This window comes from Chenopodium album, chromosome 16 (assembly GCF_948465745.1).
Source record: "Chenopodium album chromosome 16, dcCheAlbu1.1, whole genome shotgun sequence".
Lineage (NCBI taxonomy): Eukaryota > Viridiplantae > Streptophyta > Magnoliopsida > Caryophyllales > Amaranthaceae > Chenopodium > Chenopodium album.
In genome coordinates this window covers 35,093,976-35,117,696 of record NC_137849.1, presented here as the reverse complement: position 1 = coordinate 35,117,696, position 23,721 = coordinate 35,093,976, and the positions used below count along the sequence as shown (strand labels likewise).

General features: G+C 35.1%; 3 protein-coding genes and 1 pseudogene across 4 annotated transcripts; 1 reads left to right on the top strand and 3 right to left on the bottom strand.

Annotated features, from left to right (window-relative positions):
* Positions 1 to 1,115: 1,115 nt before the first annotated feature.
* LOC145584148 (protein FAR-RED IMPAIRED RESPONSE 1-like) lies at positions 1,116 to 2,305 on the bottom strand. The gene is made up of 2 exons (XM_081641061.1): positions 1,598 to 2,305; positions 1,116 to 1,412 (listed from the first exon to the last, which is right to left on the bottom strand). Exons 1-2 carry the CDS (start codon positions 2,303 to 2,305, stop codon positions 1,116 to 1,118), a joined length of 1,005 nt encoding a protein of 334 aa, XP_081497187.1.
* Positions 2,306 to 4,722: 2,417 nt separating this feature from the next.
* LOC145586403 (uncharacterized) lies at positions 4,723 to 7,325 on the top strand (annotated as a pseudogene). The gene is made up of 2 exons (XR_014100935.1): positions 4,723 to 4,741; positions 6,382 to 7,325. The product of XR_014100935.1 is annotated as an uncharacterized LOC145586403 (transcript).
* A 1,142-nt stretch (positions 7,326 to 8,467) lies between these two features.
* On the bottom strand, positions 8,468 to 12,598 carry LOC145584552 (cell division control protein 48 homolog A-like). Its single transcript, XM_081641365.1, has 9 exons — positions 12,445 to 12,598; positions 11,458 to 11,617; positions 11,142 to 11,370; positions 10,259 to 11,025; positions 9,922 to 10,143; positions 9,704 to 9,775; positions 9,331 to 9,612; positions 8,875 to 9,225; positions 8,468 to 8,746 (listed from the first exon to the last, which is right to left on the bottom strand). Exons 1-9 carry the CDS (start codon positions 12,483 to 12,485, stop codon positions 8,468 to 8,470), a joined length of 2,403 nt encoding a protein of 800 aa, XP_081497491.1. The 5' UTR covers positions 12,486 to 12,598.
* A 2,789-nt stretch (positions 12,599 to 15,387) lies between these two features.
* Positions 15,388 to 20,301, bottom strand: LOC145585162 (uncharacterized). Its single transcript, XM_081641893.1, has 6 exons — positions 20,137 to 20,301; positions 17,288 to 17,358; positions 17,060 to 17,203; positions 16,569 to 16,808; positions 15,937 to 15,996; positions 15,388 to 15,762 (listed from the first exon to the last, which is right to left on the bottom strand). The coding sequence occupies exons 4-6, from the start codon at positions 16,770 to 16,772 to the stop codon at positions 15,688 to 15,690; spliced, it is 339 nt and encodes a 112-aa protein (XP_081498019.1). The 5' UTR covers positions 16,773 to 16,808; positions 17,060 to 17,203; positions 17,288 to 17,358; positions 20,137 to 20,301; the 3' UTR covers positions 15,388 to 15,687.
* Positions 20,302 to 23,721: the final 3,420 nt, after the last annotated feature.

The window sequence follows — 23,721 nt, the reverse complement described above, 5'->3', positions numbered from 1 at the left end:
ATGTTACTTTAATATGTACCACTGGGTTACTGGATACAACTTAGAAGACTCTAATTCGGATTGGACCTTGCTGTACCAGGAGTCAAACCAAGTAGACTAGCTAACACCCCCCACCATAGTTTCTTCCCCTTAAAGCAGTAAAGTAACCGACAGAACCATCCAAATCCCTCAATTGTATACCTCCAACCGACCGCATATATTCATTCGTTGACAATGATACACTGGTTTGGGTTTGGGTAGCTTGCTTTTGCTTCTTGGCAGCATTTCTGGCCCTAGCAGCTTTTTCTTTGCCTTTTTTTTTGTGCATGATGGGTACCTCGAATTTGTAGTACGGTGGGCCTTCTTCTTCGGTAACGGTGGATCTTTAATCCTCCCTGAGGCAGATGCTTCACAACTGCCTTGGAAACCACTAACTGGAGTGGTGGTGTTTGGCAGACTAGAACCACCTGTCAGTGGCGTAGTTGTGGGATCAGGCACCTTGTTCAGCGCCACGGAAGAAGGGGTCCCAGCAACACCTTCACCACCTTCATCTTGAACAGCATCTGCATTGGCCTTCGCTGCCTGTTCCTCCTTTTTGGCAACCATTGCCAAAACTTCATCCACTCTTAGTCCATTAGTTGCAGCATCTTTGACACCGCCTGAACGGCTTCAATACAAGCAGACGCCTTTGAGAAAATTGGTTCATAACTCCCCATAAGTTTGTGATACTGCCTCACCTCTTCGGTTTTAAGTGGATCATGGTAAGCTACTTTTACTCGTGTGTGTTTCCGTTGAACGTCCTTTCTCCAACGACGAAGAATATATTTCTCAGGAACGATTCCAACACCACTAAGGTCATAAGCCAGAATCATATGTCGACAAATGATTCCATGGCACTCAAAGTGTTTACAATCACAAGTTGCTTCATATGTGGTTCTATCAAACAAAAGCCTATAGCATCTCCGAACCTTCGTCACGGACTCTTTCTTTGCATATTTAGGCTTGATCCAAACACGATCCTCCATTATAAACACAATCACATTGTCTCTAATTTCTATTTGATCTATACAACGCACATATAACATCTTGGTGCACTCCCGCTGAACTTCTTTGAATTTCGCGTCTGTATAGCACTTCTAGAACACCTCCTCCGCAGGGAAATCTGTCACTAAATGCCTCACATAGCGGATCGTGTTCGAGTCAGCAACTCTTTCGGCCTCAGCCCTTATGGTCATAGCATCACAGTAGCGAAGCACAAACTCAGACAAGGTTGTGTTCTTGTCAACATAGCCTTTGAAGAAATGATTGAAACTTTCCGAACGTTGTGTTGTTTTCATCCCAGCCCAGAACAAATGTTTCAAATAGGCTGGGATCCACATCTGTCTTTCCTCAAATAGACCAGCATGTATCATATACAAAGATGAAATCAGTACCTTTCATACAAAATACACATAATGAAGAATAGCCTCTGCCACCAACAAATATAGTGGTACAAAATAAATTCCACCTTATGCATTAAAAAGTGCAACCAGTACATATAGTGGTACATAATAAAACAAATACAGTCAACCATATACCAAAGCAGTAAAATCAAACAAATAAAATAAAGCTGATTAACCTTACCTTCAAGCCAACTGTTTTCTTGTAGTTTATAATAGTCCACTGCGTCCGTCCAACGCCCTACAAATTCTTCGGCATCTAAACTACCATAAATGATATTCTCAAACTTATCCTTCACATCATCATACTGCTCATGCTTACCCACGTACTTCCCAAACTTCTGAAGGATGTGCCAAATACACCACCTATGAAAAATGCCACTCATGGTCAAATGCACAGCTTTCCTAATAGCTGGATCTTGATTCGTCAGGATCGACATTGGAGCTTTTCCTCCCATGCAATGTAGCCATGTCCTCAACACCCACTCGTAAGTCTCTGCCGTCTCCCGAGAGATCAATGCATATCCAAATAGTATACTCTGCCCGTGGTGATTCACACCGACAAACACAGCAAAGGGAAGGTGAAATTTGTTCGTTAGGTATGTACTGTCAAAACAAACCACCATATCACCAAACTCCTCATATGCAGCTCTACTCTTTGCATCTACCCAAACAACATCTTGTAACGCACCGTCCTTCCCAAACCTACAAAGATGGAAATTTTTTTGATTGTCTGCACTCATTTTGTTGAAGTACTTTATCATTCCATTCGCATCACCCTCTGTAAGCTCCAGTCTTTGTTTCTCAACCACTACATTCTCCAAGTCTTTCTGCGTAAATGACATCTCATCCACCCCGTTCTTCTCCCGTGCAAAACAACTACACATCTGCGATACCTTCACCCTAGACTTCTTTGTATTACACACCTGGTTCACCAAGTGTCCATTTTTCGCCTCCAACTCATGCTTCCTAAATATTGTTATATCCTTTGCCTTTCCCAGTGTAACTATGTGACCTTTGTGCTCCAAGTGTAGCCTTCGAACAACCCTAATTCCCTTCCTCATCAACACTAGCATACAACTCGACCTTACACCCGCACTTTTTAGTCTTCCATTTCACAACCGTTTCCTCATCTTGCAACAACCCTTCCTTAAGTACATCCATTTTACGCTTCCTGGAGGGTCTTCCATAGCAGTCACAAGTCCACTTAGCATTCCTTTTCTGCCTACAATACGTTCCATCCCCCATTTCATTCTTCACCTTGCCAAACCCAGCAGCAACCCTCACTATACCAAACCCCTTTTGCCTAGCATACCTCCAAAAATAACTATCAACCTCATCCCAACTACCAAATACCATACCCAAAGTCGGGGCTGGTACTTCCTCTTCCACACCAAATACAGTGCTAACTAGTACAGTATTCTTCTTCGGCATTATGAAACTAGAACTTCCTGCCCCTACACCTCCATATTCAACTCCTTCCACCTCTTCTACTTCCTCAGAATCTGACCCACATTCCTCTCCCTCACTATCAGACCCCCATTCCTCTCCATCATCTTCTGATCCCTGTTCATTTTCCTCCTCATCCCCTTCTCCATACCCATGCTCACTCTAAAATCCCTCCTAATTACCATATACATCATCATCATCATCATCATTATCATCACCACCAACACCCCCCTATAACAATGACACACATAAAACAATCATATACGCAACACCACCACAACTAACAGAGAACAAAATCTAAATTACACATATCAATTTTATGCCTACAAAAACTTCATAACAGAACAACCATTTTCCAAGTATTGTTTCAGTTTCAAAATTTTAAGACAACTCTTAATATTAATTTCAAGTTACTCCCAAATTTAAGATACACAACACAAATTAACCACACCCACCTCAATTAATCGGGTTTAAATCAACAATCTAACAATACCAACATCAATTGCTCCAAAAATGGGAAACATTTAAGCAATATGCCAACTAATTTAAGCACTGTCACATTCACTATCAACAACAACTATAACTTCAAACGATACCAATAATTGAAATACACCAAAGAAAAACCCTAACTTTTCTCATGCATTACTAATTGCTAAGTAAAACAAATACCTCATGCACAACATATCGACCTACATAGGGATTTCAAATACTTACATTCTCACTATCAAACTGCAACTCCCTCCTTGCGCAGTCATGGCCTTCTTCTTCCCGCAATGCTTCCGCTAAGTCAACTCCCAATATATCAACTAACCGATTTCGCATTGTCAAAATGTAGTTCAGATTCACAATATAACTGGAATTTTGGCTTTAGCTAGCTATAAGAACCGTTTCCGATTTGGTGTTCATGGCAGAACAGGACGCCATTGAAGCTGAATTGCTTGAGTCTTCCTCAAACTATTTTTTAATAACTTTATGCAAAAAGTAACTTTTGTGGAGAGTGGGTGAATTTTGGTTTCCCGCTTCTAAATTCACTCCCCGTTATTTTGCTCTAAATCCCGTTGGTTTTTAATCCCAAGTGGCACTTTCAGGCCCTACACACCTTACACAAAGTTCCACTTATTATCAAATATGCCATCCTATTTACAAAGTTTGTAAATAGGAACTATGCGCCTATAGTTTTCCCTTAATTCGATAAGCGCTCAATGACTAAATTGCAATCTGATTCATTTCCTCCATAGGTGAGGTATTTTAAACGACACTAAGTTCTCTCCAAAAGACCGAAATATTGAAAAGTAATCTATCTGATTCAGAATAATTGACTCATTTTGACTAAACACATAGACAATAATATATGAAAAATATACATTAGTAAAAATTATCTAAAGCTAATAAGTATTAAAATGGATAAAGTATACTAATTAATGAATAATCTAAAATGGCTCAATTATCTTGGAACAAAGTAATCCTCCCTCTGTCTCATATAGTAACTATTTCTACTATTACCGTTTCATATTATTTGCAACGATTAGACATTTTTTCACTCAAATTTATATCAAATCATAGAATGATGAGATATTATTAAGTCATCTAAATACAGTTTTTTTTTTTAATATTAATTTTTAATAATTTTTTGCTACTCATATTAAATAATAATGGTCAATATTAATATCAAGCCGGAATTACAATTATGGGACGAAAGAGATTTTATTAGTCATTAGGTTATAGCCTGTTTGTGACATATAAATACTTCGTTGGTAATTTCCCACATTCTCTTTGGCCGAACTCTCTCGACCTCTTCTCCTACTGAAGAGCGTACTCCAATCTCCATTGAAGCAGCTTTGAGCTTTCTCTCATCCATTCAATCAGCTCTTTAGGTAAGATTTCTTTTAATTTTATTTTTATTAATAATCGAATATCAATTTTACAAATTAGGGTTTAGTATCACTCTATCTCTGATTTAATTGTCAGTGCTGTCAATTTAGAGTTTATCTAAGGTTTATTATTGAACTGTTGATTATAATTCTTGAAGGAAGTTCTGTAAGATTACAAAGAGCATATTTGTTGTTTGTGCAATTTACTTTGATATGAATCGAAATTCTTTATGTGATTCTTCGAGTATAATTTGTTAATTGAGTCAAATTTGATTGGTATTGTGTTGCAAGTTTTAGCCTAATCAAGTCCACAAGACGAGCTTTTGGGCCTTCCTAAATCATATAGAGCTGAGCCAAGATGAGCTTACTCGTATTCGGGTTTGGCTCGAAGTTTTAACATTTTTAATGAAGTGGAGAAGTTAGATTATGAACAAGACATCAAAATTTTTGAACCATTTCAACCATTAAGCCTAATTTCACAGGCTTTTGTTGAAATTCCTTTTATGTTAGGATGAAAGCTTTGAAATTGGGCCTTTTCTTTATGTGCAAAGGGGAAAGCGCGGCGTCCCTCCGTCCCTGGGGATGGAGTAAAAAATGTGAAGGGGGACAGAAATGGCAAATTGAAGAATCATAAAACAATATATAGGGTGTACTGGGTTCGTGATGAGCATGTTTATGATGGTAGTTTGAGGTCCGAGTCCTTCTAGTAGCAATAGTTTTGTAAGTGTTTACTTATTTGCAAATTGCGAAGGATACTACAATGATAACTTTACCTTTAGGAAGTATATGTATTTGTGGTATTACAATGGAAATTGAGATTGAGGGTGTTTGAGTTCTTGAGAGTACCCATTACACTTTCGGTCTAGGTACATGAGTACATCCAAAGTTATTTTTTGCTTGGCCTAAAATGGACTCTGCAATCTTATGTTTATCAATCTGCAGTATTTTGTATTTTTGGTTGTGTTTTTGTTGTATGCTTCTAAATGGGTCAATTTGGTCATAGGATGTTGTACGAATATACTATATTGTTGTTAAAAAGTTTTATTGCATAGTAAGTGACTGGGATGTGGTAAGAACTGAGTTAAATCTGAAATAAGGGAAATTAGTTCAAGTTCAGCTTTCATATCTTGCAACTGAACTGTACTTCAGTCCTGCTTCCTGAATTGGGATCTTGTGTATAGGGTTGGATTGCACACTCCTGAACAAATGTATACTTGTGATGTGTGAATGTGTGTTTGGATGAAGGCTGTTTTTAAGAGTACGCTTACAACACCATTAGTTTATAAGAGAATTAGGTTGAGTTTTAGAAGATGTAACTATCTTAAGATCAAATGAGCGAGATTATGTAATTGAAGAGGTAGCTTTAAAGATATGAAATCACTTGCTTGTCCTGTTACTGTTGTGTATTGTTCATATAATTCTTTTGAAGCTTTTCTCCTTTTGCTGGTCGATACCATTTGGTATATTGGAATGTTCAAGAGAGCTAGTTAGGATCAACACTAGAAATGTATTCCATCTTTTGCTTTAATGATAGATTTCACTGTTGGAATATCAATTTGTGCCTTGTTATTAATTATTATTTTTAGGCAAAATTTGTGAGTGATAATTAACAAGTAAATGGTTTTATGATGTGTTTTTTCCAGTTTGTCTCTGGAGCAGTGGAAATAAAACCAAAATCAAACATGAATGCCATGGAAGTTGAGACATCAAACTCAGCATCTGCTTCTCTTCCATCAAAGCCCAAATTTGGGGCTTTGAGGGCTCATGAGAGTTCTGATGGTCAAGTACAATTCAGAAAGGTGAGTGTTCCTCCTCATCGTTACACACCCTTGAAAAAAGTTTGGCTGGAAATCTACAACCCCATTTACGAGCAGATGAAAATTGACGTAAGGATGAATCTTAAAGATCGCAAGGTTGAGCTGAAGACAAGGGCTGACACCCCTGATGTAAGTAATCTGCAGAAGTGCGCTGATTTCGTACATGCCTTCATGCTTGGGTTTGATGTTACGGATGCAATTGCCCTTTTGAGAGTAGATGAACTTTATGTTGAATCATTCGAGATCAAGGATGTTAAAACACTTAAAGGTGACCACAAGTCTCGTGCTATTGGAAGGCTTTCTGGTAAAGGAGGTAAAACAAAGTTTGCCATTGAAAATTCTACAAGGACTCGCATTGTAATTGCAGACTCAAAGATTCACATTTTGGGGTCTTGTACAAACATTAAGGTAGCGAGGAGCTCACTCTGCAGCCTAATTTTAGGGTCACCTGCTGGAAAGGTTTATTCGAAGCTTAGAGCAGTCACTGCACGACTGGCTGAGAGATTTTGAGCTTTCATGCATCAATTTTTGCAAGGATAGGCTGCATTTTTGTTTTGGAGCGTGACCTTGTCTCCTGTCCAACCTTTGGAAGGGGAGGCGAACTACAGCATGTTGAGGATTGTATTATGATGATAATCTTACCGCTCAAAGCCTTGTTATGTTGTGTTATTTAACTTGATTATAAGTATTATTGACTACAGTAGAGATGATTTTGTGGTGTTGGAATATTTATTTGTTAACTATTTTTAAAAATGAAATCATTCATGTTACCTAGGCTATGCATGATTTTGATTTGGTGATTTTTACTTGGTGTATTTGAGATTATAGATTCAGGTAAAGTTCTCATTTCTTTGGCCGTTTCACTTCACTTTTAATTCAACTAGATAGATGCAAAAGATTGCTCTGTTTCGTGTTATGACTTATATATGTCCATGTGCACCAGAGTTGTCTAAGCTTGGCACTAATTTAGCCCACTAGTAATGATACATGTTGCAATTTTCAAAAGTGCAGCCAAGCATAGTCTGAGCCATATCACGCAATTGAGCCATGAGCCTTGCAATACCTCAGGTTGCCTCACCTTGTGCCATTGCTATATATACCTTTGGAAATTGGAATATGGTAACAAATCTTACAGTCTTATAATGATACAATACGACAAGGTATTAAGTTATGGCGAGTAGAAGCCAAAACCACTATGGGGAATTTGGGAAGTAGTTCGGTCCACCAATCTACTTTTGCCTTCTATCCTTGTATATAAAAAAAAAAAAAAAAAAAAAAAAAAAAAAAAAAAAAAAAAAAACCCTAGAAAATCTAATATCATATCATATCACTAATAAATGAGAGATTGTTATATACTCCTGGGTGTACCGTACACCAAACTAATTCAAGTTGAACAAAATACTTATGGGTGTACGGTGCATCCGGGTGTATATAACAAATTCCACTAATAAATAAAGTCGATCTCGCAACTAGACTATTTTAATCAGTAAAAATAATTTTGGTTTGGTAAAAATAGTTTCAGTTCAGTAAAAATTATTTAAGTTCAGTAACAATAATAACATAAATATCTATTTACAAACAAAACTACAAAAACTACACTATTCTACAAATAAGCGATAGAATATCATTTGTCTAAATATCATGCATTACATGACCGTATTAATGAACATTCAAGCCAAAAAATTTATCCTAAAATTTTATTAACAATTTTAGTTAACGAAAAAAAAGTTTACAAATTGTACGTTTTTGATTGAATTAGTGTAATTTCTATTTTTATTAAAATACATGTGAATGAGAAATTTTATAATTACACTCATATTATAATATTTTATTAATTTTATTAGTTAAATTAATTTTGACAAGAGTCTCTTACAAAAGCACAAGAGTCCTTAGACCAAATCCAAAGTTTAATTTAATCATATAAATCATCATCGTCATTAACGGTTGTAGAAGTGGTAGTAGTACTGGTAGTCTGATTGGCAGTAAAGCGAAATTCAAACCCAAATCCGCGAGACTGCTGCAAGGTTTGAGCAAAAGAATGATATTTTCGTATGTCAGCATCACTAACACTTCTGCATGCATACTTCATTGATTCTTCGAAATGTGCTGGCTTGATCTTGGATACCTCTTCACTTTCTTCTTCTTCCATTGAGTCAGGGTTCTCTATTCTCTTCTTCTCCTTCTCAATGTCCTTCCAAAAAAAAAAAAAAAAAACCGATTTAGTTAACAAACTTGAAGTCTTGTACATGTTATGACAGATAGTCAGACGTCAACTTAAGACTCAATTGTGAAGTTGAGAGTTAAAAATTAGCAACATACCTTCTCAATATTTTCTCTGATTGCGTATTTGCAAGCACGTTGGCAGATTTCGGTAATGTCTGCACCACTGAAACCATTTGTATACTGTGCTAAAGCAGCAAGGTTAACATCCTTGGAAACAGGTGATTTCCTCAAACAAGACTTGAAAATTTGAAGGCGGGAATCCTGATGAGGAAGAGGAATGTAGATCAAATGATCAAGCCTTCCGGGTCTTAGTAATGCAGGGTCAATAATATTTGTTGCTCCTATGACAAAAACTGTTTTCTTCGCATTCATCCCATCCATCTCGGTTAGCAATTGGTTCAACACTCTATCAGCAGCTCCACCGGCATCTCCAGATGAGCTGCCACGCTGAAATTTTTTCAAACAAAAAACATTAGCTTAATAAGAACATTGATAAATAATAATTAAGCCTGCAACTAAACAACAATTCCATAATTAACATTAATCCCTCACCTGTGTAGCGATGGAGTCAAGCTCATCGAAGAATAGAACACAGGGTGCTGATTGACGAGCCTTGTCAAATATTTCCCTAACATTTGCCTCACTTTCTCCAAACCACATGGTCAGCAACTCTGGTCCCTTGACGCTGATGAAATTGGCTTGACATTCATTAGCGATCGCCTTTGCAAGCAATGTTTTACCACAACCAGGAGGACCATAGAAAAGAACACCTTTGGAAGGTGACATTCCAAACTTCTCAAACTTTTCTGGGTGGTCCACAGGATATTGCACAGTCTGCAAACAGAAACATGAAGGTGTAAATACCCAATAAGAAAAAGAAAACATCGACATTGCAATATGCCAATATCCTGTATGAATAAAATACCTCTTGAAGCTCTCTTTTGACAGTTTCCAATCCACCAATATCGTCCCATGAAACATTGGGAACCTCCACAACCTACCACGCACAAATATTGATCAGATTTTACGATTTCAGAAGACAACAAAAGAAAAGCTACAGAAAAGGCTTCCCAAATTTCACAATACAGTATTCCAAGGTCAATTCAAGTAGTATGATTTCAGGAAATTTAAAGCGAAACTTACTGTTTCACGCAGGGCTGATGGGTTGGAAGCTTGCAGAGCAGCTTGAAAGTGTTCATTCGTGACAGCCATAGAGTTGAGTACCTCAGCATCAATTGTCTCGTCTTCTAAGTCAATGACATCCATTTTCTCCCTAATACACTGAAGAGCTCCTTCTGTGCAAAGAGCAGCAAGGTCTGCACCAACATAGCCATGGGTTTCCTTGGATACTTTTTCAAGATCAACCTGAAAACAAATTAAGCAAATATAAGTTGATGTGCAATGAACTAACTACTTCGGTATTCAAACCTCAAAAGTGGCTTAATGCAACATCAAAAATACAACAAAATACACAACTTACATCTTCTGCAAGTTTCATGTTCTTAGTATGGATGCGAAGAACTTCCAGCCTCCCAACTTGATCAGGAACTCCAATGTCAATCTCACGATCAAACCTTCCAAATCTTCTAAGAGCAGGATCAATACTGTTAGGACGATTAGTAGCACCCATAACAATAACATGAGCACGGCTCTTAAGACCATCCATCAACGTCAACAGTTGAGAAACAATGCGCCTTTCAACTTCACCATTTGTCTTATCTCTCTTAGGAGCAATGGAATCAATCTCATCAATAAAAATGATAGCAGGGGCATTCTTCTCAGCTTCTTCGAATGCCTTCCTCAGATTGCTTTCACTCTCTCCAGCCATTTTCGACATGATCTCTGGTCCATTAATCAAGAAAAAGAATGCTCCAGTTTCATTAGCAACAACCTTGGCAATAAGGGTTTTACCAGTACCAGGAGGTCCATACAGCAAAATTCCCTTAGGTGGTTTAACACCGATAGCAGAAAAGAGCTTAGGATGTCTAAGAGGAAGTTCAACAAGCTCGCGAATCTGAGCCATTTGTTTCCTTACACCACCAACATCATCATAACCAACTTCATTTAGTCTCTCCTCATCCTCACGCCTAACAGGTTCACCATCACAAAATATCTCGGTATCAGGAGAAACAATACAGTATTCTGCAAGAACAGTCTCAACCACTTTAAACTCAACACTTCGCATTCCTCCCCTGACTAAGAATAGATCACCTTTCCTAATCAGACGATGAACATCCATGAAATAAGCTGTTTAAAGCACAAACAAAACCAAAAAAAAAGGTCAAAATCCATTAGAATAACAACGAACACAACATAAGAGATAACTATAACTATGATTTCTGTGCATTGTTGCATAAACTTACGCTTCAAATAAGCATCAAACAGGTTGCCTGTTACACCTTCAATAGTATCATCGACTGGTAAAATATGAACTTTTTCACCATATTTTACATCCGAAATCTCATGGACAGAAACAACATCTCCAAGGCGAACGCGAAGATTTGCCCTCACAACTTTATTCATCCTAATCTTGCATTCTTCACACCCTTCATCTCCCTGTATAATGCATATTGTATTCTTCCTTACCTTATCCTGCACCAAAAAATATACGTAGTAATTTTTCAGAATTAAACTTATATAACAAGAAACAGTCCAACATACAAATCGACCAAAAATTACCTTAATTAATACTGTATCTCCTTGAAACAAGTTGAGTGTATCCATGATAGCAGGGTTAATAAAAACCAATGAGTTATCATCAACGGTTGCTTCATCAACGATCAAACGATTCGGAGCCTTTTTTCGCTCAAGGATTGCAGTAGAGTATTTGTCACTTTTCCTGTAACAAAATCAAATGTGCAAAAATACACTACTTTGTAATATATATTGCAAATTAAAACATTGGAGATCATTATATATAATTACTAACGGCAACTGAATTATAAACATAGAATCTCAAAGTAATGCCTGTCCAAAAAAACATGCTACGGAGTACCATATAATTAGTAATGTATCAATAAATCATAAGTAGTAATTCCACACTAATCATTTAATTATGCCAAAATTTTTTGACGGGAAAAAAAAAAAAAAAATTTTTTTTGGCATAATTAAATGATTAATGTGGAATTACTACTTATGATTATGCCAAAATTATATGTATAAAGAACCAATAAAACTGACCATAGTATAGCAAGTTTTAGAAATTATTCAACTTTAAAGTCCTAAAAAAAAAAAAAAATGTAAAGTCAATAATTTTGGAAAGACTAATGTACATCTCATTCTATTAAAAAAAAAAAAAAAAACTTCCAATTAATATCAGATTATTCTGAAGCAAAATTTAAAGCTGAAACTAAGTTGCATAATTCTATAAAATCTACTGTAATAATCATCATCACAATAAATCAAAGGGTAAATTCAGATTATTATTATTATTATTATTATTATTATTATTATTATTATTATTTATTTATTTTTTGTGGCAAAAATCCAACATAAAAACCCCATAACTATAGCAAATCATACATCATTATTAAAATAAAATACCCACAAATTACATTCGTCAATTGAATTGAATTAAGATCAAATTAACACAAAATAACCTCAGGGAAAAAAATTGAAGTAAAAAACAGTAAAAATTAGAATAATTTCGAGAGTAAGAAATCGTACGAAGAAGGTTGGGCATGATCAGAAAAAGTAGGATTAGCCATTGAGGTTGTGACTTGTGAGTATTGTTGTTTTACGAAGAATTGTGAGAAATATAAGAGTTCTTAGAATTTAGTACAAGAACTTCAATGAAAAAGAGTAGTGAAATTGAGGAAGACTGAGGTTTAATAAGGGGGGTATATATAGGTTATTAAGGTCGGTTGGTTATTTCCTATTCCTAATCTTTTTGGATTAAGTATTTTAGTTTAAGTCAACTTACAATTCTTTGTAATTGGACTTGAACATATTTACCCTTTTCTTGTTTCTTTTATCTGTTTGTGATGTTGACGCATATTAGCAAACTTTTCTTAAAAAACTCTAGAAAGTCGTATAAAGGTTTCCTAAATTATAATTATAATAACTATATTTAAATTTATATTTATATTTATATCATATCATATAATAAATAAAATAACAATTTTATCACATAATACAAATATTTAGTTCAAAAAATTCCAACAAATCGTGAATGGTACGGATTTCATCTAGTGACATACTATACGAGAATAATAAAGGCCTATTCTCATTGACTGAACTGAACTGAACTAAACTGAATTTATTGATTTTTAACTACGGGTTAATGATCTTTGATTATTTATTATTATATATATGTGTATATACAAATATACATATTAAAATATTTATGAAAAATATACTATATAATTAAAATATTTATGAAAAATATATTAAAAACATGGAACCCCAAAACATTTTAAAAACATATACGAAGTACTATATACTAATAATAATAATAATCAAAACCCCGATTGTGTCAAAAGTGAAGACCTCTTCAAGTCAACACATACATCAAGGCCTCTATTCCAGGTATAAAGCAACACATCTGCTGGTCGAAGAGCCTCGTCGTTCCCTCCATTTAACCCAACATTAACCTCCTTTCGAGCAGAAATCCCAGACCGAAAACAAATATCAACAAGGATGTCACGAACAACGTTGTGCCGAAGTTTAATACCCACCATCCCAACACAAGACACTGCATGATCCCCATAAATATCGCCTTCAAAAACCCTTGAGCAAGCAGAACACGGTGTTGAAACGGAGAACAAAGCAACACCCAACCGGTAGCAAAGAATACAACGGTAATTCTTACCATTCATAGTCTGACCCAAACCCGATATGGGGACCGTCCACAACCAAGACGAAGTGTGATCCCCGTGTTGGGACTTCCATTAGGCAACCTGACGTGGAGATAGGGAAAAAGTGGAATCCGCAGATGCAGTGGCCTTCGTGAAATATATATCTGTCAGTTTCTTCATGAGTTTGGGGGCAGCGATCTCACTAGGGTTACTCATAAGGTTAGTCTCCATAGTCCTGTTAAAAAGACTAAGAGCACCATCAAAGGCCGGCCCTAGACCAACAATAACAGAATTGCGAAGAAGTGTAGCCTGAAGACCAGAAGACTGCAGACGCGACGCAAGGAAAGCATAGTGTTGAACATCACTCGGCGAATATACACCCAAACCACTATAAGAAAAAGGTAAGGTGGCAAGTCGCCATTGCCAATCATCAAAACCAGGCCCCGAAGCAGTTACAATGTGCTCCAAAGAGGCCCAAAGGGCCACGTCAAAAGAAATTTGTGTCGTTTCAAAAAGACGAGGAGGACAAGTGCGCATAGCAAAGTAGAGTTTTGAAATCCCAGTACACGCACGAAGAAGCAACAACTCGCATTGGGGATCATCGAGCTTAGCAACAGCATCCATTAGCACAATGGTCTTCGACACTCTGTGCGAAACAAGCTCGCCACAGAAAGAGGAATCAGCACTGACAGGACCACCCAACAACTTAACACCATGCATAGGACGACCAATATCTGGAGGAAAGACGCTGACGAGACGGCTACGAGGGTCCTCCGAGGGCCAGAATACTTTTGTTTTCTCAACGTTGACATGGAGTCCGAGACGAGGTCCCTCCGCCAAAATCAACTCCAAAACCTTTCCTACCACTACGATGTCACCAATAATAGTAATGTCATCTAAATACCAAGCTTGCAAACATAAGTTACAAGAATCCCTGATTTGGCGCACTAACGGATGAAGAATCAAAGCAAAAAGCAAAGGGCCTAGAGGATCACCCTGTTGTACTTCCTGACATGACCATAAGATATGCTCCCTGTAAAACAGCCTGGCTGGAGTAGAGTAACAGATTTAACCCATCGCAAGAGAGCTGGACAACGGAGACGAACCTCACGCGACAAAGCCGAACGGTTTACCAAATTAAAGGCATTCCGGAAATCCACCAGCAACATGGAGAGGCCAACATCACCACCACGCGCCTCAACCAAACGATTAACTGCATGAAAAATAGCCTCACCACCCGCTAACACCCCAACACCAAACTGAAAACCTTCTAGATAGCTTCCCAGACGCGGACCAATTAAAGCAGCCCTAACCTTTGAAACCAGACACCTCCAAACGGTACCCACAGTAATATTTTATTATTATTATTATTATTATTATTATTATTATTATTATTATTATTATTATTATTATTATTATTATTGTCATTGTTGTAATATAAGCTTAAAAGTATGAAATTTGGTTTTAAATCATTAGCAATATCATTAGACATAAACTTATTAGAGCTGAGCTGAACTAAAAATAATCTAATGAGAACAGGCCCTAAGACACATCATTCGTTGCACTTGTTTGACACAGGGTAGGCACTAGACTTCAAATAATTTGTCGTTTTGACTACAAATCTATTATTCCTTGAATTTTGTTCCAGCTCACTTTGTTGCAAGAAACAGATGTACATGTTGATGTCATATGAAGTATCAACATTTTCTATTTGCATTACATGCATGCCAAAGGCAATTTAGCAAAGTTGTACCTGTAGAATACTAGAAAGTGGTGAATAAGGAGCAAGTTGAGAAAGACAATTAAGAAGGTACAAAGTTTCAAACCTTTCAAACAAACATATTGAATGAAATGGCAAAGAAGCATTATGAAAGTAGCCTAGATACAGCACAGAATCCCTACCCCAGTTCCATCAAAACCCCCCAACAAGGTCGAAGACAGCCAGAAAGCAGAGAATGTCTACAGCTAAGAGCCCAAGGAAGCAATTTAGAAATTTATGCAAGTAAAATCCAAAATAATGTGACAAAATTGGATCAGAATCCCCTAACTGATGCCTATGCACTTTCTGATAGCCTACAGATCTTCAACGGTATCCCTTCAGAGAATCGGCAGTCTACCTGGATCTTGCATCAGTCCAAGCTTTAGCAATGGTTTTCTTCATTTCCTCATCCCCATCCTTATACATATTCTGCAAAATTGAGGAAGTACATGTTAATGCAAATATCAAAGCCTATGAACTTTAGAAATAATTCAAAGTCATTCCTGTAATCTCACTAAATCTAGCCCAGAACAACAGTATAGCTTGCAGGATTGCCCATTAATCAACACCATAATATACAACAATGTAAAGATTAGAATATACATTCATCAGATCCATTATGCCAGCCATAGGATCCTTTTCGTTGTTTAGATTCGGCTTCAGCTGCATAAAACAAAACCAAATAAATAAGAAAACCACACATAACAATACTTAAATATTAAAACTTTAACATGTGATTGGAAATCATTTTCATAAAATTGATTTAAACTTTCACCACCATTGTAATTTGAGTTTCTTAGTCAAAAAATATCATTTCACAGCCCAAATGGCATGCAATATAAAATGAGGATAATGGTAATATGTTTACATATAGTTTGACAAGGGAAGTCTCATGCCACATTGATTATAGCATGTGTAACCCCAGAGTATTTCAAGTTCATCGTGGATATTGATCACCACTTAAAAGTTAAAACCACTACTAAAGTACTCCATAGTAATGAAATTTTATTCATACATGGTTAGGGAAGGAGCAACATACCATGAATTGTATGATATAAGTTATTTACAAAGATATAATTAATACTGCCTATTAAACAAGTCAAAAGGCTAATATGAGACCGTACAAAAGTCAGCTTAAAAATTTTAGAAAGTCGCCTATGATTTTGGAGCATAAAATTATGGCCTAATATTTTGGGATGGAGGGAGTAATTTACATCATAGTAATAGAAAATTACCTTGTCCTCCTTGTAATGCAGATCTTGCCATTTCCCTTTCAAAGCTTTAACCAAATGTACAATTACCCTTGTGGGCTTGACTTTGACCTTGGTTTGGTCCGGAACAATATCTTTACTCAATTTGGGTATCGCAAATTGATAATTTTTCCCCTGAACATCATGAAACTTGAACTCAATAGTATTTGGGTTTATGTTTTTCTCCATCTTTTCTTCTTGCACTCCCTTTAGAGACAGATGTATCTGCAAGATGCAGATATGAATATCAGTATCCAGATTTAGAAAGATATGGCTCAAATACTTGAGGGTGATACATTGAAAGTAACTGGTCAGAGATCAATAGGTGTAACAGAGCTCAAAATTTTGTAATTACTCTTCATCTACGAGACCTAGGTAAGGACTACTAATAAATAAAGAGCATAAAGCTGGGCTATTATGAGGTGGCATAAGGTTTATCAAAATTTCTACCTTGAGAACAAAATGCAGATCCTCACCTTTACTTTATCATTGTCCTGTTCCCAGCTGAAAGATGGAAGAGTAGAGTAAGTCTTTGTTGGAGAGTAAGGCACCTTTGTCGTCGCCACAGGAATTGGAGTATGATGCTGGGGAGCTGAAGAAGAAGCTTTTTCTTTTGACAACTATGCACGAAAAATGTCATAGACAATCAGAATCAAAACAAAGATCTAATGATTGTAGAACCAACAGTAAATGAAGCAAATTACCTTAAAATGATGATTTAGCTATCAGATAATTTGAGATTTGTACTCATGATTTCCCAAGAAGGTCATTTAAACTGTGTATAAGGTAAAATGTCAAGATGAAAGACATAAAGTAGATAATGATAGCCCCTGAGTTCCTGAAAGCAATCTTATAATTCGACCTTTCGAATGCTACTGCCCAATCACACATTGGCCTTCAGCTACCCAGAAAATGGCTAAACTCAATACATGATAATGATAGAACAAATATACACTCTTCAACAGTCAAGTATGGGTAACAAGCAGAAACTAAGTTCACAACTCTTAACTCCATACCCCATACTTTGCCAATGCTTGCAACAGCTGAAAGAAAGCACTCATAGCCAGATATACTCTCAAATCTCAATTCTATATGTAGAATTCTGTAGCATACTCGGATTCCTCATATTACATCAAGTATCCATGTCGAATGATGGATATAGGTAGGAAACTTTGTTCCTTCATTTTTTACCAAAATCATGATTTCTTCACACAAAATAGTCGGACACTTGACACATACCCATGTTGGACATGGGTACTTGAGTTTGAGCAACATTGCCCAGCCTGTAACACTATACAAATATCAAAATTAGGTTCTTATACATTGTTGTGTGGACATGGATTAGCACACAGTTTGAACAAAGAGAAAGGCCCAAATGATAACATATTAACATAATGATGTTTACAAGAAATCTATCTTTGAATAACATTTCAATAAGAATGGAGGAAGTATAAAGCCAATTAACATATTTAATAAGTAAATAATCCATGATGCAAGCTTTTAGCAACCGCATGCTTCCTGCAATGACTAAGTTAGCTGTCAAGGAATCCCTACTACTATGGTCCTCTTAAGATAGTCATGGTCAGAGACCATCCTATTTCCCAAGGTCCTTCGAAAGCACACATCCCATGGCCACGGGTATCCATGGTTCCCACCAATGTAGGACCCATAGCCGGTGTTGACTAATCCATGCTCATTCTTTCATGGGGATATAGTATCACAAAGCACTTCCTTGGCATTCAAGTAATGAAAACACAAGGAAATAATATTCGTCAACCAAAAGAAATCTGTCTTAAATATCCTAATCAAAATATCCATGTGAATTAGAAATAAAACATCTATAGGAGTTTTGTTTGTTCCATTAATTCACCCAGTAATCTACCATTTAAAATTGTGAAGAGGATCTGACAGAGTTACACTATATGGTCTATATCCAATTCCACAAGAAAAACAGAATTGAGGGATCAAGTGGAAGGAAATGAAGAATTGACGGACTACAATAGCAATGTTTGGGTTTGCACAGCTACATACTTTTTTCTAATATACCAAATCTATCTATCTATATATATATTAAAACCCAAGGCAAGAATTGCAATCATGCCACGTGTCATCATTTTTGCCACGTGTCGTCATGAATTGATAAATGATGTTGGGTCATGTGATTTATGTCATATTAAAACTATCATCAATTTTTCCTCACAAAAATTAATGTTCATAAATTCTAATTTTTTAATCCTCATTCTTTCGTTTGTTCATCTATACTTTAAAGGAATTCATAACGGTAGATAAAAATTCATTTAACAGATAAAACAAACTACTGATATGAAGTATAAAAGTTAGGGTACTGCATATTTCATAATGAATTTTGTTAATGTTCAATAAATTTAAAAAAAATGATTTTTTTTTTTAAATTATAAAACCATCAATAGATCGATTTCACTTTAATTTATTAAAGTTATTTTTTAAAACAATTTACTATAGTTTTTATATATATTAAAAAAAAAAAGATCCGGAGCATCGCCCGGGCCTCAAACTAGTTAAATCTAAAAGCACTCTTTATTACAAGATTATTTATAATAGGTGCTTCATTCAACTCTACTTGTCTCCACGAATGTCTCCAAACGACAAAAGCCGTCAATAAGTTGTTCAGGTCTAAACTTACTAAGGACAGGGTGGTGTGGTCTAATTTTTAATTTTCTACTCTGATACGATTAATATAATTTGACTAAACTTTAACCACTATTTCACAATAATGTATAAGAAAAAGCCTTACAATATGTGGGAACTTACTATTCAAATCAATTTGCATGATGTTATCAAAAAAATTACCAATATTTTTTTGTTTTTTTTGGTGTTTAGAGAGCCACAAGAGTGGGGATGAGAATCGATCCCAAGACCTAACCACTTGAACTATCCCTCACCCTCAAAAAATCATCAATATGCAATTAGAGATATATAGTAATAAGTTAATGAATATTAATAGTTCTTGACTGATCAGATTAGAATATTTACGGTCTGGTTCGATTTTGACGAAAATAAGTATGGAGTAATAACAAGTTCTTAACCATTAGGTTAACAATCTAAACTAATCATTTATAATTGACCTTTCAAATTTAGCAGTACTTCAAAGTCAGTAACAAGGCATTTAAACTGTTCATATATACAAACTAAAAATTGAATATCATATCAATAACAAATCTTAATATATATATGAACAAAAGCATAGAGAAGTTCACAATCATTTTCTTGATTTTTTCCTCAAAAGCAAGAATTGATTCCATCTTATTTTAACTTCAAGATTTATCCGAGCTTGAATTGCATTCAAAATATCATTGCAATTGTAGTTTAAATACATGTAAACAGCAAATCAGGACAAAGTATATGCAAATTGAGATTGAAAATTCAAACTCAATACTCAGACACAAACAATTATTTACTTGTATTTCTTTCAAAAAGAAAAATCATAAATTCAAACACAATAACCCTAGAAATCAAAATTTACTTCTAATAACATATAAACATCGGAAATATGTTAAAAAGAAAGATGAAGAACCTTTTCTAGGTTGCGATGCTCCTCCAAGTCCGGTGAAAAATCATCCGCCATTTTTGCTAAATTCCGCTGTCAAAAATTCAGGGTGAATTTGAAATGTGACAATTGATTGACTTGAAGATGATGAGTAGAGTATCAGTGAAGAAATTTCTAAGAGAGCCTTTAGTTTGAAGTTTAGAGTGTAGATTCTAGAGGGTTCTTAAGAAGATGATAGTATGATACGGAGTATCATGATACGGAGTATCATACAATATTGGATTTTGGTGTATTCGTGTTGCACTGCTCCAGAGTTATTATGTGTACCAATGTACCATGCATCACCTCTACATTTTTGTACATTTAGTAAAAATTTTAAATATTTTACTAAAAATGAATATTTAGTAAGAAATTATAAACATATCTTGAAAATTGAACATAATATACCATGTATCACGTCTATACTTTTGAACATTTAGTAAAATTTTTGAATATTTGACTGAAAATGAACATTTAGTAAGAAAATATAAACATGTCACGAAAATTGAACATAAACATGCAATTTTATATGTTCATATTTTATAAAGATATGTTCATTTTATATGCGGTAAATGTTCAGTTTATATTACAAAACTATTGAATTATTACGAGTCATACAAACTTCTTTCAAAAAAATTAATGTTTATTATATAGTGTTGTATTTAATATACTACATATTCAAAATTAGCGATTATTCAAATTTTTTTTTACTAAATGTTAAAAAGTATAGGCGTGGTGCATTGCGATTGTTCAAATTTTTTTACCAAATGTTCAAAATTTGCGATGTTCATATTCTTTTTATTAAATGTTCAAAATTTGCAATTGTTCAGAATTTTTTACTAAATGTTCAAAAGTATAGGTGTGGTACACCTATTGTGGACGAGCTAAGGGTCCAGTTAAGTTGAACTGAAAATAGGACAGTACATCAGGGTGCACCCGGATGGCCAAAAGAACATATTGTTGTTTGATAAAGAATATATTTATATTTGACAAAGAACATACCTATATGTGTTTGATATTATGTTCTTTTATACAAAGAACATACCATAATATATATGTTGATTCAACATGTTTTTTTTTGGGTTTTAATAATACAAAATATGATATTTGAATTTGGCTCGTATGTTCTTTGAATTTGGCTCATATTTTTCTTTGAGGTGATGAGTGACGCACAAATTCTATTTATTTATTTTATTTTATTATCATATATCATGTTAATTTTATTTTATTTATTATCGTATGTTCTTTGAATTCTTTGAGTATGAATTATATGTTCTTTACATTATAACTTATGTTTTTTTTAACATATGTTATTTTTGAATTTTGAAATTTAATTTGAAAATGAAATCTTGAACACAAATTTTCGTATGCGGCATGTTGTACCATGTGGCATACGAAAATTATGGGCTCAGCCTTATTTAAGGCCCAAAAAAATAACGATCCCCCATTTCAATCCCGTTTTCCGTTATTTGCAAGCTAAAAATAACGGACTCCTTTTTTTCCCACTTCTCACTCCTCATTGTATTCCCCTTTTCATGCTTTTCTTTCTCTCTCTTACCTTCTATATGAGGATGATTTATCTCTCTTACCTTCTATGAGGATAATTTATCTCTCTTACCTTCCATGAGAATGATTGGTACAACATACAAACAAGTTCATGCAAGAAATTTACACAAATATCAAGTAATTTGAAAACCCCCAAATCGATTTTTGGGGTTTTTACATTCGATTTTCGGCAAAATTCTCAAGCAATTCCGCAACAAAAGCATATAGTTGGGTTTCTGGGTTGATTTGGTGAAGTAGTTGGGATTGTTCGTCGTTGTCTTCTTTGGCGCCATTGGAGTAGCTTCGAAGGAGATCTATTAAAGAAAATGAAGAAAGGGATTACTTATAATATGGGTTAATTGTTGAGGGGTTACTGATAGTATTGGTTACTTGAAAATAGGGAGAATTTATAATTTAGGTTACTTGAAATTAGGGGTTACTTTTGTTATAAAAAAAAAAAAAAAACACTAGGAGTTACTTATAATATGGGTTACTTGTTTTTGTATTCTGTTCTAGGTATAAGGGGTTACTTAAAATTAAGGGTTACTTATAATATGGGTTACTTGAAATTAGGGGTTACTTTAAGTTTTCAGGGGTTACTTAATTAAGTTTTCAGTATTTAGGGGTTACAATGTTACATATATAAGTATTGAGGGATTACTTAAGTTTTCATTTTTAAATTTTAAGGTGTCACGTCTGTTTTTAGTTTTCAGTTTTAAGGGGTTACTTAAGTTTTGGATACTTAGGGGTTACTTAAGTTTTTTAAAAGGTGATTTATATTTTCAGGGATTACTTAAGTTTTGTGGGGTTACTTAAGTTTTTTTAAGGGGTTACTTAAGTTTTTAGTTTTTAGTTTTAAGTTTTAAGGGCTTACATTAGTTTTCAGTTTTCAGTTTTTAGGGGTTATTTAAGTTTTGTGAGGTTACTTAAGGTTTTTTAAGGGGTTACTTAAATTTTCAGGGGTTACTTAACCTTTGTGGGGTTATTTAAGTTTTTTAAGGGGTTACTAGGGTTTGTTTGGCATTGTTTTTGGTTTTTGGTTTTCAGTTTTCAGTTTTTTTTTTTTTTTTTTTTTACCAAAAACAGAAAACAAGAAAAAGGTGTTTCCACTTTTCAGTTGTTAGTTTTCAAAATTATCATGATTTTAATAAGTTTGACTAAAAGAAAAATTGCCCCCAATAATCCGACCTTTTGCCCGTCCGCTGAAAATAATCCCACCTTTACCCCCCGATCTTTTTTATTGGCCCCAGTTTACATGAAACCGGCTAACAAGGTAAAGACTTGTGACGTGGACTTGGGTATTTAATTTTCCCTCTTTTAAACATGACAGGTCATCTGTCTCCCACCCACCCTCTGTTATTTCTGAACTTTCTCCCTCCCTCATAACTTCTTATAACAGAGCAATTTAATTTGGCTTTGAAGTAGTTGGACAACCGTTATTGAAGCTTCAACCACTTTCGTACGTTGTAGTAAAGTCTCAAGCTTCCATTTTTAGCGGAGTTTCGACAGCTAAACCTTAAGTTTCGCCATTTTAGGTAAGTTGCTAAACCTTAAATTTCGCCTGTAATTTCTCTATCATTGCATCTGAATTTCGAACCCTAATCAATTGAACTGGAAGTAGATGAATTTGTTTGTGTAATTGCTATGTATTTGTTCAGTAAGGTGGTGAATTGTCGTTTTCTTGGCTAAAAATTTACGCTTTATTTGTTTGTTTATGTTAGTTGTGTTTGATTCCTAAAGTTTGGGTTTTTATTGAGTATTTTTGGTTGGTTTTTGTTGATTGTAATTTAGTTCTTGTTAATTTAGGTATGGGTAAAATTAGCTTGAAAATGTGGCATGGAGGGGTGTTTGAGACAGGTAACAATGGGCAGTTGCGTTATAGGAATGGGGAGGGGAGAACTTTTAGTATAGACCCTGATGAACTGTGCTCCTTTTATTTGGTTGAGTTGGATATGAAGTGTGCCAAATATGATGGTAGAATAAAGGGGTTTTTATACTTGGTTCCTGGATTGAGTATGGTGGATGGTT